Source organism: Dermacentor variabilis, chromosome 2 (genome assembly GCF_050947875.1).
Source record: "Dermacentor variabilis isolate Ectoservices chromosome 2, ASM5094787v1, whole genome shotgun sequence".
NCBI lineage: Eukaryota > Metazoa > Arthropoda > Arachnida > Ixodida > Ixodidae > Dermacentor > Dermacentor variabilis.
In genome coordinates, this window is record NC_134569.1 from 103,800,995 (window position 1) to 103,816,105 (window position 15,111).

Sequence of the window (15,111 nt, forward strand, 5' to 3'; positions counted from 1 at the left end):
GCCGTTTCGCAAAGGAAATCAAGAGAATTCCTGGCGAGACAACGAGCACCACGTGCACTGCAGGCACGCATACACACAAGGCATTAAGGTTCGTTTTAGAGTGAACGCCTTATCGCATAACAGCATACATACTTTCGCAACAGAAAAAAACAAAAAATAACAATAAAACTGAGCGATCAAAGATACCAAGGATATGCCATATGAAAAAGAAAAAGAAAACAAAGAACAAGTCGTAGACGTTTTCATCATTAAAATATGTGAAGAGTACGTGGAGCCAATGATTCGATTATATACCCAGTTTTATGCGTTGACACAGAGAGTTTTCTGTTATCGTTGCATACGGAGGGAAATCCGTGCGGTAACACCGCCTATACGAATCCCCTAACGGGTGCTGTGAAACTATGGGAGTGTCGAGATATATGGATACTTGGGCTTGTCCTGAAAGTGGCTAGCATTAAAGCACGGTCATAATTGCACAAGTACACCATATTACGCAGAATAATATCTTCGTAAAAGCTCCTGGGTTCTCCCGTAATGCACCGTGCATAATGTTTACTCGCGAGAACTGTAAGTAAGCTTGCAAAACGGAAGCATAACGACTGAAAACGACGCACGGCGACCGCAGACACGCCGCGGTATAGCCATACAGTGGCTATGGCTTTGCGTTGCTGAGCTCGAGGTCGCCGGTTCGATCCCGGCCGCGGCATCCGCATCTCGGGTGGGTTGGAATGCAAGAACGCTCGTGTACTGCGCATAGGGTGCTCGTTAAAGAAACCCCAAGCAACGAAAATTAATCCGGTGTACCCCACTACTGCGTGCCTCGTAATCAAATCGTGATCGTACATAACACGTGACACCCCAAATTCTTCTCTTTCTCTATTTCTTTCTTTCTTTTGCTTTCTTAACCGACCGCACACGTCGGCGCTCTACCTCCAAATTTATCAGCCCGCCAGTGCAATTGTCCTGTTCGATGTAACTGTATACCCCAGCCGAGTGCTTATGTTTTATAATAAGAAGCGTTCTTACAAAACTCGGGAGAAACGCCGAGCTGATTTGTGTACTGCAGGCGACACCAGTCACTTGGAAAGTGAGAACTGTGACATCGTCTCGAACGGAGGGACGGCTGGCCGCTCCGAAAATAAAGGGTAGCCGGCTTTCGTTTCGTTCAGCTGTTTGAGCGCCGTATACGAGTGAAATATTCTGCGGAAACTATCGTCACGGGTTGATGCATATCTGCTTTGTTTGCTTCTTTCTTTCTTTCTTTCTTTCTTTCTTTCTTTCTTTCTTTCTTTCTTTCTTCCTTTCTTTCTTCCTTCCTTCTTTCTTTGTTATGGCCTGGCGTGATGAGGCGCCATTCTATAGCTTTCACTGTAAAAAGATTTTAAACGCGTTGTGGTTCATCACAGCGACGCAAGATGTCGCCACCAGGTTTGCTGCTCTCATCTACGTCCGACATTTCGGGAAGAGTCTATCATGTACGGTAATTCTAAGACTCCCTACTTAGACACTAGTTTCTACAATAAATGATATAGCCCCAAGCGCGAGCCTGCTAGCACAGCGTAGGTTCTAGGTCAATATAAGCGTATATGGCTAACCTTGTTATGCCGCTAACCCACGTCAACAGAGCCTACAATTAAGTTCGTGCATTTCATTTCGGACAAAATTATTGCAGCATTCTTAAAGAGGCCCTGAAACACATTTCTAACCAGTCATAGAATGACCCCGCTCTTAGAAGGACGTCGTCTCACAAAGCTCATACCGCAATTTTTTTTTTTTCGAATCTTTCAGCTATAAGTGGAGCTACCGCACCGATACCTGGCTTTCCCTCAATTTTCGCCTCCGCTAGCGCGCTGGAAGCTACACAGAGGAGAAGCCAGGAGGGGGGGGGGGGGGGGGCAAATACTCGGCCAAAAGTTGAGTGTCGCGGCGGCGAAAGTGCGCGTCGCGGTATAACCCGTAGCGATGGCTGTGGGCTACGTACGCTACGCAGCACGTCACTGTTATCTCGGAGGCCACCTGGAGCAGACGCAGCTACGCGCAGTGCGAAGATAAAATGATTTTTGTCTTTTTGAGATCGCAGATACATACATGTTTCATTTATTTAACTGCAAATTAGCAATTATGCGCTACAGAGAATGCTCTCGCGATGGCGAAATCAGCCAGTAGCGTTGGTGGGTCGAGCTCCTTTCGATGACGCTGCATGACGGCACTGCGGTAGCGCTTCGTGCTTTTGACACGAGATTGCAAATTCTCTGCTCGATGCAGTGCAGTAATACTTAGCTCACATGTTCACAACGGCCTCTATACGACAGATCGGCAACGTTTTCTTACTACGTTCAAAAAGTGTTTCAGGGGCACCTTAAGATACACGTGTGCCGCAGTGTGATCAACTCGAGAGGAAGGTGCTGTCGTTGACTCCTTTCTCTTCACAAATGAAAACAGACACTACCCTGGCCACTATGACACCAGCACCGTAAAGCTCCAGATTCGCTTTCGCAATAAATTTTCGGCAATTTCGACCACGGACCAGTAATGTTAAATGAGGCCTTCCACTGCTCAGAACTTCACTTTGCTACAGGACACCACGAAAATAAAAGGAGGTCATCGAAGCAGACCCTCTATATACGTCACAGTTCATCAAGTGTAATGACTTTCATTATTAATAAATGAGGGTATGCTCTACGATTTAGTCACGATCACTAGTGTCGAACGAGGCAAATACAAACCTTACGCAGCGACTGAACGACATAGCGTACAAAGAAAAGAAATTATATCGGGACCACGGACTAGACCAGTTTTCCGCACAGGCGCTCTTGGATCTGGAGGACAATCTAAATTGCTGTCCCCCAGATTTTGGACCTTGCTGTTGAGTGCGGGAGTTGGCCGAAGTTGAGAAGGGCTTTGTCATGAAAACTGGAGGTTTATTTACATTATTTACAGTGAGAGTACACAGAAATTAACAATCATAACGTCATTACGGGCTGGCAGCAACTCGGACGCTGCGGCCCGTGGCAAGAAGCTCGAAAGAGATGAATGAAAGAATCCCTGTCTCTGGCTTTTAACCCCTTCGGTGTCTCGAAGTCACGTCACGTTCGGCCAATCGGCGAGCCCGCTCAGGTGGCGTCATTTTCGGCCAATGGTAGGCGCCCGTGCGAGTGTACGTCACATTCGCCTCAGAGGGTCACTCCTTGGGCTCAAATTGTCCGAGGGATTATTTGTCTGCGGTACTGCCTTCCCGGTCTGCAACTGCCTTCAAAAAGGCGGATGGGGGGATTGCTGCCAGGCGCTTCACGGTGCATTACAGCCGTCTTGCCTCGGGACCCACGTTACCTGGAACAGTGCCAGGCTCTCGCTACACTTTCGGGAAGAGTCTAACAGTGAATAGCTCCAGATGCGGCGCACGAGGTGGGGGACGTCAACTTGTTTGGACGTGCTGCGCCTCGGGAACGTGGTAGATCTGCTTCTGCGTTCCTTACTTAGGTGTGGCACGATTCGATGTGGTCTGGTGAACTCGAAGGAGGCTCAGGAAAAGGTCCCGTATCTAACAGGGCCCATGACAATATTGTTGTAGTTTTTGAAGACGACTGGGATTTGCGACCGCTTTTGATTGCGCGATAAACACTGCTGCGTGTTCGCGAACATCGTCTGCGATTCCTTTCCTTCTCCGTTTTTGTTTTCTTTTCTTCGTTTTTCTTCCTTTTCTGCCCGCTTCCTCCTGCTCCACTAGTGCTGGGTAGCAAACCAGGCGAAACCTGGTTAACCTCCTACTGGTATTTTCTCTGTCTTTTTCTTTCTTCCTCTCTTCCCCCCCCCCCCCTCTGTCTGATGACTTAGTCAATGTTGGGCGACCACCACTACTGAACACAAAATAAACCTCTTTTGCAACAATGTCAGCAAAATCGCTCTTATGACAACGAAATTGTTGCGCGATGTACAACGGGTGTTCGTAGGGCGATCATGATGAGCAAGCGAAACTGCCACCTGCTTTACAAAAACTGCACTGGCTTCCTAAGACCGCTCACTAAACCAATAACTCCTGTGCCTGGTCCATATTGCCCGCATATCGGTCTTGAGAGTGATACTACCGGCAGCACATTTAACAGTGCATTCTCGAAAGAACGACTCTCGAAATCGAAGGCCACAAGAACGTCCCACAACTGGCGCAACTGGCAAGAAATCTCAGGCAATGCAAACACGTCGCGACTGAGACTAACGCTAAGCGCCTCTGTTGCGTACGTGTGCGATGTAAACACGTCGCGACTACCATTCCGGACCCGCAGGCGCGACCTCATTTCTCCTAGGACTCCGCTACAGGGGAAACGTGCTCAGCTTCCGAGAATGAAAGCGAATTTTATGTTCACGCTGTAGAATAACACATAGTTCGCTAGGGGTTATAAAATTCACTACCATAAAAAAAAAGTACTACAGGAAAAGTAATCTCACACTCTGGTTATGGCGGCTTTCGTAGCTCAATCGGCGCACACACGAAGAAGCTCGCAGGAGACCTCGCACGTTCGTGTCTGCAAGTAAAAGGCGCACGCGAATGCCGCAGACCTTCTCGCCTCGATGCAATACAATATAAACGAGCAGGCCCATCGACAGCCAATGGGGAGAACTCGTTGGCACCCATTCCCAACCAGCAGCCGTTCCCATCGTCCGCAGTAAGCTCCCGCCCCCCTCCCCCTCCTCAAGGCCCAAATGCACCGACGCAATCCCATCTCATCGCACCGCGTAAGCACATAACCGAGCCACAGCACACACACAAAAAAAAAGAGAGAGAAAGAGAGAGCCTACCTTCTTCGCGCACAGTAATTGGCCAGTCCCACGAGGCACCATAACCCGCCCACCAAGATCCAAACTCGCTACGGAGCACGTAGGGAGGAGGTAGGGTGATGAGGCAACGAAGAAGCTAGTCGGGTGGGCAAGCGATTCGCTGAAACACTATTCCCTCAACGGAGCATTACAGAGCCAAATGCCCCCCGCCTCTCTCTCTCACTCTCCCCACGAAAACAACTGGCTCTCTCTCTCTCTCTCTCTTTCGCGTGCGTGTGCGTTTGCGAACCGAGCGGACTCGCATCACAGCATTCTTGGCATGTGCGCTGCAGGTATGCCGCTCAGTATGCGGACACGCGACACGCTTGTGGCTGACAACTGAATCCCTGGGGGGGGCAAGGCCGTTAACGCGGGCACACCCGCCGCTATACTCGCATCCTTCCTTTTGTGTTTTTTCCCTCATGCGCCCGGAAAATTCCAGCCATGTGAGTGCGGACCCCCCGCGCACCCTTTTACGGACGATAGTATCTCAGAAAATATAAACATCTTTTTGGGTGCATGTGTGCGTGCGCGCGAGAGAGAAAGATTTACATAGCCGTCCATTATTTTTCTCACTGACATGTCCCTTCCGTTGAACGAAATATCACGCCGATATTTGCATGACACAAGGCGGCACATTCTTCAGATGCGCCAAGATGAAGCAGCGAGTCCCAAAACATTCGACGATGTTTACCGTGCCATTATCTATGTATACCATGTATACCATGTATACCATGTATACCATGTATACCATGCCACAAGTCCAGCGCCGATGGTGCCTTCACAACTCAATCAACGATAGTAGGAGTCGATCTACAGCACCTCAGAATCCTTCGTTAGGGCGAAGAGTAAAATCGAGGTAAAGCCAGTCAGAATCCTTCGTCATTGCGAAGAGTAAAATCGAGGTAAAGCCCGAGTCCTCAAGCCATTTTGGTTTGCACGAAATAACGGTCACGTCTATAGACAATGATGATGTTTTTTCCAGCTCCGACTCAATCCGAATTCAGAGTAGATTTCGAAAGCTGTGCCAAGCTCACAACAAGCGAATACTACAATGAGCCTTCCCCTCGTCTCGCATTCCCTATATTACGAAGGTTCAGATATATGACTGGCGCTTTTTTGGCCATACCTTGCCCTTGCGCCAATAAAAACCACACATTAATGAATTAATTAATTAATTAATTAATTAATTCGTTCATTCATTCATTCATTCAAATATATAAACTGCAAGCACTAAGGTCAATGTCGAATGATTTATTACTACACCCAAATTCTCAATTTTTGGTCGGCAAGGCACTGCTTATCACCCGAACGAAATGGAGACCAAAGTTTTCCATCGCAATTTCGGGTCAAAGTGCGGCGCCCGTCATGTCAATATGTCATCACGGATTTCCCGCTACTCCCGCGCGATCCTTTCCCCACGTTGAATCTTCACCTGTTTTCGAACACGATGCTCCTTGATGCTTAGAGAGTTTCAGACTGGCGCATTACCTTTCACTGAATAAGGAGCTAACTTAACGGAATGAGGCTACAATATTAAATCAGTTAGGGCACTTCGAGGATTTTCAGTATTTCTTTTTTTTTTCGTGAGGTTTCGGCGCCTACAATATTCATTTACAAAAAAAATAACAACATTATTAAGAATAACAGCCGGGAATGTCACGTCAAATGTCACGTTATGTCAATGTCATGCCATGTCGCATCATGAAAATGTCAAATGGCCTAGAGATAAAACGAGGTTCCTTCAAGCAATTCCCGTTTTTTAGTGTCGGCCGAGCATATAGCGATCTGCGCGTTTCCATGTATTTTCCGCTTACGGTGCTTTATCATCGCTAGGATTTTCCAGCAGCATTGGCATAACTGTTTCTCAGGCTTGTCAAGATTATTATGTTTTTCTTTCCCTCTTTTTTTTCCCTTTTGCTTAATCCTAGCTAAACAGTACAAGCATTCGTACAAACTCCCTGCGCGTGTGCGTATGAAGTGATCCGTAAGGAGAGGACGGAGATAACGTCGACTTGCAGCGCCGGGCCGAAGCAAATGTCGCCATGTTGAGCCGTGATCTCAAGCGCTGACATGTGCACCTACGACCCCGCGAGAAGTAAAGTGCAACATTCAAAAGTGCGCCACCTTGAACCGATTATTAGCACCGGAACGTTCTGCCCAAATGCGTTGAGTCGGCTCATAGCGATATTTCCGCCAAATCATTTCGCACGCACAGTATATGGTCTGGGAAACACTACTTGCTCATCGAGTATACTTAGCACGAGGCAGAAATATTTGTGTGCGCACGAGCGAACAAGAATGGCTGTCCGTCGCCTCTGCGCGCGTTGTGTTCGCCCTCACGCAATTAACAAGCTGCAAATGCGATACACTTTTCATGAGAAGCATTGTCTGCCTCATTCTAGGCACTTTGCGGCTAGTAGGTAGGTAGGTTCCCGTTTCGCCTCGCTTTAATGAATAAATGAATGAACTCGAACTAACGAAACCCGATTTTAAGGAGTTCCCGATCTACCGAAGACATTCCCATTCCCCGGCAGATACACATAGGGCGCAATGTTGTCATCAACCCGAATTATCTAGGCTAACTTGGCCACCCAGCCCGACTTAACGAAGTTTTTAACGAGGTGCGCCTAAAAGCTCGTGGTGATAGGCAAGCTCCTGCTTACAGGGACATAAAAGCGAAACAACAAATCAGTTTACAATAACAAAGCATTGTTTGAGAACACTGCAGGCAGCCATTTCAAAATAATAGTTTGATTATTGGATGAGGAAATGGAGGTCGAAGCATCAGTATTTGAATTTCGCGCCGAAACCCCGATGCCTGTAGGTCAGTGTGAGGTCAGGGATTCCAAAGTATGTTTTCGCATTTGGGCTTCGTTGGCTGAGTAAAGGTTCGCCAAACTAGCCATGTTTAATATATGGTTCCTTTAGAACAAAATGTAGTCAATCTGTACCGCTATATAATTAACTAGGCCGTAGAAGATGCCATCAGAATCCATGACGTCACAGCGACCAGGTACGGGAACTTGAAGGAGGCGTCGCCACCCATCTTGCGTTCTTGCGCTTTTTCTGGCTTACCAAGTGTCTTATCGTACTAAGAGTGGTGTTTCTGGTGTCCTAGATAGGTAATTTACTAATGCAGAAGAAATCATTTTTCTCTTTCGTGTCCCTTGAACTTGGAGCTGAAGCGGGAGACGAAGATCGACATTTTTATGGCGATCGAGATAGTGGCAGCATCGTGAAGGCTAACAACGCACTCGACCATCGTCAATTACACCACACATGCCGTATTCAAAGCAACAACTGCCGAAGCTGCTGCGTCGGACTCTGAGAATCCCCAACATGATCACGAGGAGACAGCGTCCAGTTCCTGAGAAGAGCTTCGCCAGCTGGACGAGGTGGTTGCAGACTTGGGCCTCGAAGACTTTCTTTGTGCCAACGCAGACGAGGACACAACGGAGGCCTTAGATAACGAAGGTGTCCCCGAAATCGTCGCTGGAGCACCACAGCAGTCGGAAAATGTGGACGACGCGGAAGACCCCAAAAATCCTGTGCCCGCTCCAAACTCTTGATCTCTTGAGGCAGTTCACTCGGGCACACGAGGTAACCGAGGACGCATTGCAAGCGCCTGTGGGCTGTGAGAAGTGTGTACGCCCACCCAGTGCTGGTGAAGCACACGCAGGCGAAGATCATGAGTTTTTTCACTGCAAAATACCAAATTCGCAGTTCTCTCCAGAAGCCGCGGTGTGTTATTTCTTCTTTTTTTTTCAGTTTCACACAAAAGCAATTCGGACACCCCTTGCGAACTTTTCACACGCGAAGGCGTGGATTATCGGCAACTGCAATGTCGCGGTAGTTTTTGGGTGTCGCTACGTTACAATTCTAGATTTCGAAGGACCGAACTATCCCTTTCTCGATTTTACGAACTTCCCGACTTAACGAAATGTTTCGAACGTGGTCGCCACTTCGTTAAATCGAGTTTCAACTGTAAACCATTTATTTCAAAACGGGATGGCTCTTAAATATAAAGTACCGTCTGAGCGCCGGTTCATTTCAACCAGCGCGTCGAGCGCGGGAGTCCAGCGCTCTGACCACTAGGTTACTGCCACACGCATACTTCTCTCGTTCCAGAGTCAGCCAGCTCTTTGAAACGCTCACCGCGTGCGCCACGCGCCACTTCCTCCTCTTCTTTTCTTGTGACAGCTGGAGCTCTGAGGCACCATTGTTAGATACGGGCCATTTCTCAGCATCGCTCAAGTTCTCGGAGCGCAACCGCTCGTCAACGTCTTCCAATTATGGTGCGCAAGTGCGCGTCGACCGTGTTAACAGACCCGCCAGACAGGCTCCCCAGCTTGTCCTGGTGTGTCACGTGGTGGTGTGTCCGGTATGTGTCACGTATACAGGGAGCTTCGCATAGGATCTACTGTCACAGCGCGTGCATGGATGTGCCAAACTTTTCTTGCAGAATATTAGCAGAGTAATGTTATCACGACGTCAGATTATCAAGATTCCGTACGCGATGTGGTTTGCCGAAACCTATTAATGTTAGATGAAGACGATATCTCATCCTTCCTGCATTCACAGTCGCTATAGCCTAACGAACAGGTCACTTTCAGTCATGACCAATATGTCAAAAACGAAGATTAATGCGTGCAAATATGCTTGTGTCGGCATAAGCACGTAATCACCAAACTAGCCGCGCACGCAGGCTGCAAAACATAACAAACGCCATATCGTAGAGCGCCCAAAGCGCGCGCGTTCACTTCCCGAGTCCGTGTTTGTGTGGTACAATCCTCAAACGCTCTCGAAGTGTTTCATATTTCGCTAGAAAGTACGCTCGAATTAATAATTTCACACGGGGTTCAGACGTACGCTACAGGGTTGCGAAAATTCTCAAACACAAAGGGCTTCTAACGCCGTAACTTCGGAAAACACGCTTGCAACAGCAGCAACTGCGTCCAGCTGGATCCGTGCGAGAAAGAAGTTACAACGGACCTCGACCACCTGCTTTGTCAAAGCGCACTTGCGTGCACTACAGGCAAACTCGCATCATGGCTTCTAAACCACAACCGCTGTCGGCAGACCTACTGCTACAAAAACAATAAACTATGTCGCGCAAAACAATAAATACAACAGCAAACAAAACCAGCGTGGACGCTGGAATTTAATAAACTTCTGTCGCCTTTCTCTTTGAAGGGTTCAGCTACATACATGTGGAATTCCCAATAAATGCCACCCGGGCTAAAGTCGAGACTATATATAACGTACGCGTTAGAACACAAACGCGCACAAAATTCCAGCCGCACGTTTCCTCCTGTCCTGCACTGCCGGTCTCAAAACATGTCGACCACCCTCCACCCTGCAAGAGCTAAAGGTGTCTAACTCTGAAAGCCTCAAAGTTGGTTTCTGTCCTCTGCTCAGCCTACGCACAATTCGCCCTAATTCGGTAACATTTCGTCTTCCCCTTTCGTCCCCCTTACTCTGTTTTCCTTTTTTCTATGTCTTTCTGTCATTTGTACGCTGCAGTGTACTCCATGCAGAGGCAAAAACGAACTGGTCTTGCCGATGCCATCAAAGAAAGAGCGCGCACGGGGTAGCCAATCCCCTCGAGAAGCAATAAAATCATTTCGCGGAATGGAAACCTGACCGCGAAAGCGACAACGCGCTTGCGCACAAAAGGATTTCACCAACAAGACTCGAGCCAACAGCGGCGAGAATCATTCCGCCTAGCTGTCGTAACCGTGAACAGAGAAGAGGGTGTAGGGGGGCAGCCACGTCGCATTGATTTTAATCAACCTCACAAAGGGAACAAAAAAAGAAATAAAATAAAAAAATACGGAGAACACTCCCCCACAAAGAACGACAGAAAGGCACAATAATACCGGAGAGACAAAGAAAAAGAAAGCAAAAGCAGTTTGCAGCGATGGCCGAAGCAGTGAGTGGGACAGCAAGGTTTAGGGTTGCGCTTCGACTTCTCGCACGGTGTTGTAAAAAATTTGGAGGACGCTTAAGCTTCGCCTTTAAGAGTGGAACGCGATAGCATTGAAAGATCCCTGACTGCTCCTCCCGCTACCCGGCAATTGGAGCGTATGTAACCGTAATGTTTAACGGTAAACGCTGGCGGCGAACGCTATGCACGAAGGCGGACTTTGCTGCAGAAACGCGGCCTGTTGCGTGGGCCTGGATGCGACGGAGGCGAGCGCCAGCTGGAGGTATTGCATGGAACCGGGAGCGCCGCTCCGTGGCCCCCGAGACACCCGCGCGCCGGCGCGCGCAATGGCGGACGCCGCGGCTGGTTTGTGAAACGTATAAACGCCGGAAAAGGGGTTTCTTGGAGTTTTCGCATAACAGAATTATGTTTTCTCGTATAGTCAAATTACAATCCATGAGCTATCATATTTGTAGACTATGTGGAAGTCGTCGTTTACGATTTTTTCACATATTTAAGCTTGAAAAATTCAATTTCAGTAAGTTCCTTGCGTCACATCCTGGGCGTGGGTGGTTCGAAAATCTTTTCGCCGAAACGACGTCCGACGCCGACACCGGATTTTCTGCGACACGGGCTAACCGGTGTGTACAATGCTTCGATTTTTGCATACGTTGTCGTCCTGGTGGAACTGTGCCGTGATTGTGACTCAGCGTTCGTATCGTCTCTTGTAAAAATACTTTTTCTAAACACACAACCGGTGCGAGGCAGTTGCCGCGGGACATCGTCGCCGCGCTCTAGTTTCACTTCTGGAGAGGCTCTACTTTGAGCTGCTGTCGTTTTTGTCAGAGGAGTTCTTCTTTCTTGGGGATGAGGATATCCTTCGACAGTGGTCATGCCGTTTCCTGTCAGTGGCTGATGGACGCGTATGGCTTAACTTTCGACCAGCCTAGTTCTTATAGCGAGGCTATATATCAGGAGTATTCCCTGAATAGACATGCATGTAAGCGCCCGTGATTTCCGTGTGCTCCCGTATGCATGATCATCTTTGTATATACACATCTCATAGCATCGTTGCAAAACTAAATCACATTATATTGTGCATAACCACTGTGTACAATGTAAGTATTGAATATCATTTTGTGTAATGCCACAATTAGTTTATGTGTAGCTGTGCGTTTCCGTGGGTCTATGTGGTTATATGTTAGAGAGTGTGGACTCGGACACTTCTTTCAAAACGTGCCATGTAGACAATGCTTCGTACTTAGTATATGTTATCGTCCTGGTAGAATTGTCCCGTCATTGTGACTCGGTGTTCGTATCATGTTTTGTTGAAATAAACTTTTTCTAAAACCTTAACGCTATCGAGTTTATATATATATATATATATATATATATATATATATATATATATATATATATATATATATATTAAAAGCGCTGAAACGCAGCGTAGGGACTGTAATGACATCGCACATGCGCCCCTACGCTGCCCCCCACCCCCCCACGCAAGAGCCGCGCCAGAAAAATTACATCACTTTCAGATTTGAGCACTGATATTGTTTTGCACTTTTATTATTCAATAGTCTGACAATATTTAAGACAGAAGGCTCGCGCTGCGAATGTTATGTTTCCATGACATTTGTTTGTGGGCTGCCATTCTCGAAATCCTGATGAATAATTTCGGCCAAGAACGTGAGGCTTGGTACGAACAACTTCAGCGACTGAACACTGTAGCAATATACCCTGCATATACGGCATGGATAGGCAAATAGAATACATAAACTTAAATATATGCACAGCCCTGCCACAACACCGACGGCGAAGAAGACGGCGAAAATTCGCTTGGAGTGTCCATATAATAGCTGTCGAAATAAAATAAAGCGAGAAAAGAACAATGAAACCCACGAAAACGTAGTAGAACCCTAAAAAAGGGGAACCAGCAAAGTTTTCCTGCAAAATATAAGCTTCGCCGTTGATGAAAATTTCGCCCTGAACTAGGGTCGATATCGAACCATGAACGACCGCGTGAGCGGCCAAAACAATAAAACTGGCCGCGTGGTTGTCACAGGATGCCACTCACAGGCCATAAGAAGTATTTCATTTAAAGAAACCAATCAGATATAGACGTCTTTTAAAGCGTACCGCTGTGACAAGTTTGTATTGCATAAACAAGGCCTCTCCCATCAAGATTATTGCCGCAAAGCTCTATCGGTTAACGTAAAACATCGGCTCCACAAATCGGCGTGACGTGTCATTTAGCGTCGTCCCGTCCATGAGCCGAGCAGCGCATTTTTCGATCCCAAACCAGAGATCGGCCCGTCGGATCTAACTCCGAAGCAATTTGTACTGGCCCATCGCTCTATGCTCAGGCACCCATTTAATAAAACGAAAGGAAGAAGAAGAAGCTGTGTCCGCGAACACATCCGTACTATATAGGGTGTCCCCAAGCTGCCGAATAAATGGCCGCAACTCGCTATCCCGCACGGCTGGATGCCACGCCTGACGCGTCGCGACGCCCCAATCTCTCCGGATGACATCCGACTTTCCACAGACGGCTTCCCAAACTCACTCAAAGCGCACACGGATAAGGGAACTCACATTAGGAGCACTACTTCCCTCCCTCCCTCCCTCCTTTCGCGACGAGTCTAGAAGTAACGACCGAGACAGGCTGTCCGCGGGCAGCGCGAGCCCAACCACGGTGGAACCGTGCTGCGCCAGTTCAAACTTGGAAACGGAAGAAGAAGAAGAAGCAGAAGAAGAAGAAGAAGAAGAAGAAGAAGAAGAAGAAGAAGAAGAAGAAGAAGAAGAAGAAGAAGAAGAAGAAGTGAAGACCGCAATGCGAGGTCGTGGCGAAATATCCTGCGGGGCATTGACTGTGAGAAGCGTATACAGAGAAGCTATAAGTCAAGAGTTCTATTTTTTTTTTTTTCCGCCGTCATTAGCGTAGGACAAACGAACGCCGCCAGATGGGTTTCCCGCGGCGACCGCCGCTCACCGATGACAGCAGCTGCGTAGCTTATACGGCGCCCCTGCAGCGTTTCTTTTCTGCCGTTCTCCTTCTCGGGCCGCATTGTTCGCCCACGTAAACGGCTCCTTAATACTGTTTGTCGGCGGAACTCGCCAGGCGGGGAGGGGGTCGCGGACGTTGCAAAAGCCGGAGCTCCCCCACTGCCGTCCTTTGAGCGAAATGCGCAACCCATACCAGAAAGAAAAGGGAGAGAAAAAAAAAACTAGAATATTACGACAGGGCGATGTCTCGCTGAATCGTTTGACTGAGCAGTTATCTGCTTTCTGGAATTGGGCCAAGTCGCTGGCAAGAGTCGGGAAGTTGGACGGCTCGATAGAGAGCTGTGCACGGCCGCGAAGGGAGTCAATAAGCTTCGCGTATATAAGTCGAATCGGTTCACTGGTGCCTGGAGTGCAATATAACTGACCTCCTGGAAGACTTTCTGATTATATATATACAATCAGAAAGTCTTTGCCGCTATTTTTAAGCCAGATAACGGCTGTAAATGCGAAGTCAACACAGCCATTCTTTGCGGTGTACGTTTCTGGACCGGCCACATTTGCCGGCAAATCCGCGGCACGGCGCAGCTGTCAGTTGTGGAAAATGGCGGTTGTGCTTCACACGTCCGCGGCGTACACGAGCAACGAAGTGTGATTCGTTTTCTGTGGAGCAAGGGACGAACGGCCATCGACAATAATAATAATAATAATATTTGGGGTTTTACGTGCCAAAACCACTTTCTGATTATGAGGCACGCCGTAGTGGAGGACTCCGGAAATTTTGACCACCTGGGGTTCTTTAACGTGCACCTAAATCTAAGCACACAGGTGTTTTCGCATTTCGCCCCCATCGAAATGCGGCCGCCGTGGCCGGGATTCGATCCCGCGACCTCGTGCTCAGCAGCCGAACGGCCATCGAAATCAACGGTGAAATGCAGCCCACCTATGGGGAAAGGTGTTTCACTTTAAGAAAGGTGAGGTGCTGGTGTTGTGAGTTCGCAAAAGGCCGTGAAGACTTGCATCGCAATGAGCGTTCGAGGAGGCCGCGTGCGTCGCTGACCGACAACATAGCACAGGGGCCTTTCAAATTTAGTGCTGCAATGGGACAAATGTCTGAACCAGTGTGGGGACATGGGGACTATGCGAAAAATTAGGGTAAGGTACACAGAATAGTACGTATATTTCTTATTACCTTTATGTACCTTATTTTGGCTAATAAAACATAGGGGCAATGACTATCTTTAGCTGCACCAATTTTTTTAAATATTGCCTCCTGGCTGATAGCGCAATTCTAGCCCTTGTTCTAAATTTACATTACTTGATGAGGCAGCCATTACTTCTATGAGAAATCAAAATAATATATT

The 15,111-nt window shown here is 47.9% G+C and overlaps 1 protein-coding gene across 7 annotated transcripts in view; it reads right to left on the reverse strand.

Annotated features, from left to right (window-relative positions):
* dlg1 (MAGUK family member discs large 1) overlaps nt 1-15,111 on the reverse strand; it is a 717,696-nt gene that overhangs the window by 547,624 nt on the left and 154,961 nt on the right. Inside the window, exon 1 of one of the 7 annotated variants that reach the window (XM_075681549.1) lies at nt 4,795-4,921. The exons of the other annotated variants lie outside the window; for them this stretch is intronic. Coding sequence (XP_075537664.1) covers nt 4,795-4,836 — 42 coding nt within the window. The 5' untranslated portion in view covers nt 4,837-4,921. Of the gene's footprint in view, nt 1-4,794; nt 4,922-15,111 lie in introns of those variants that run through there. 7 annotated transcript variants of the gene reach the window in all.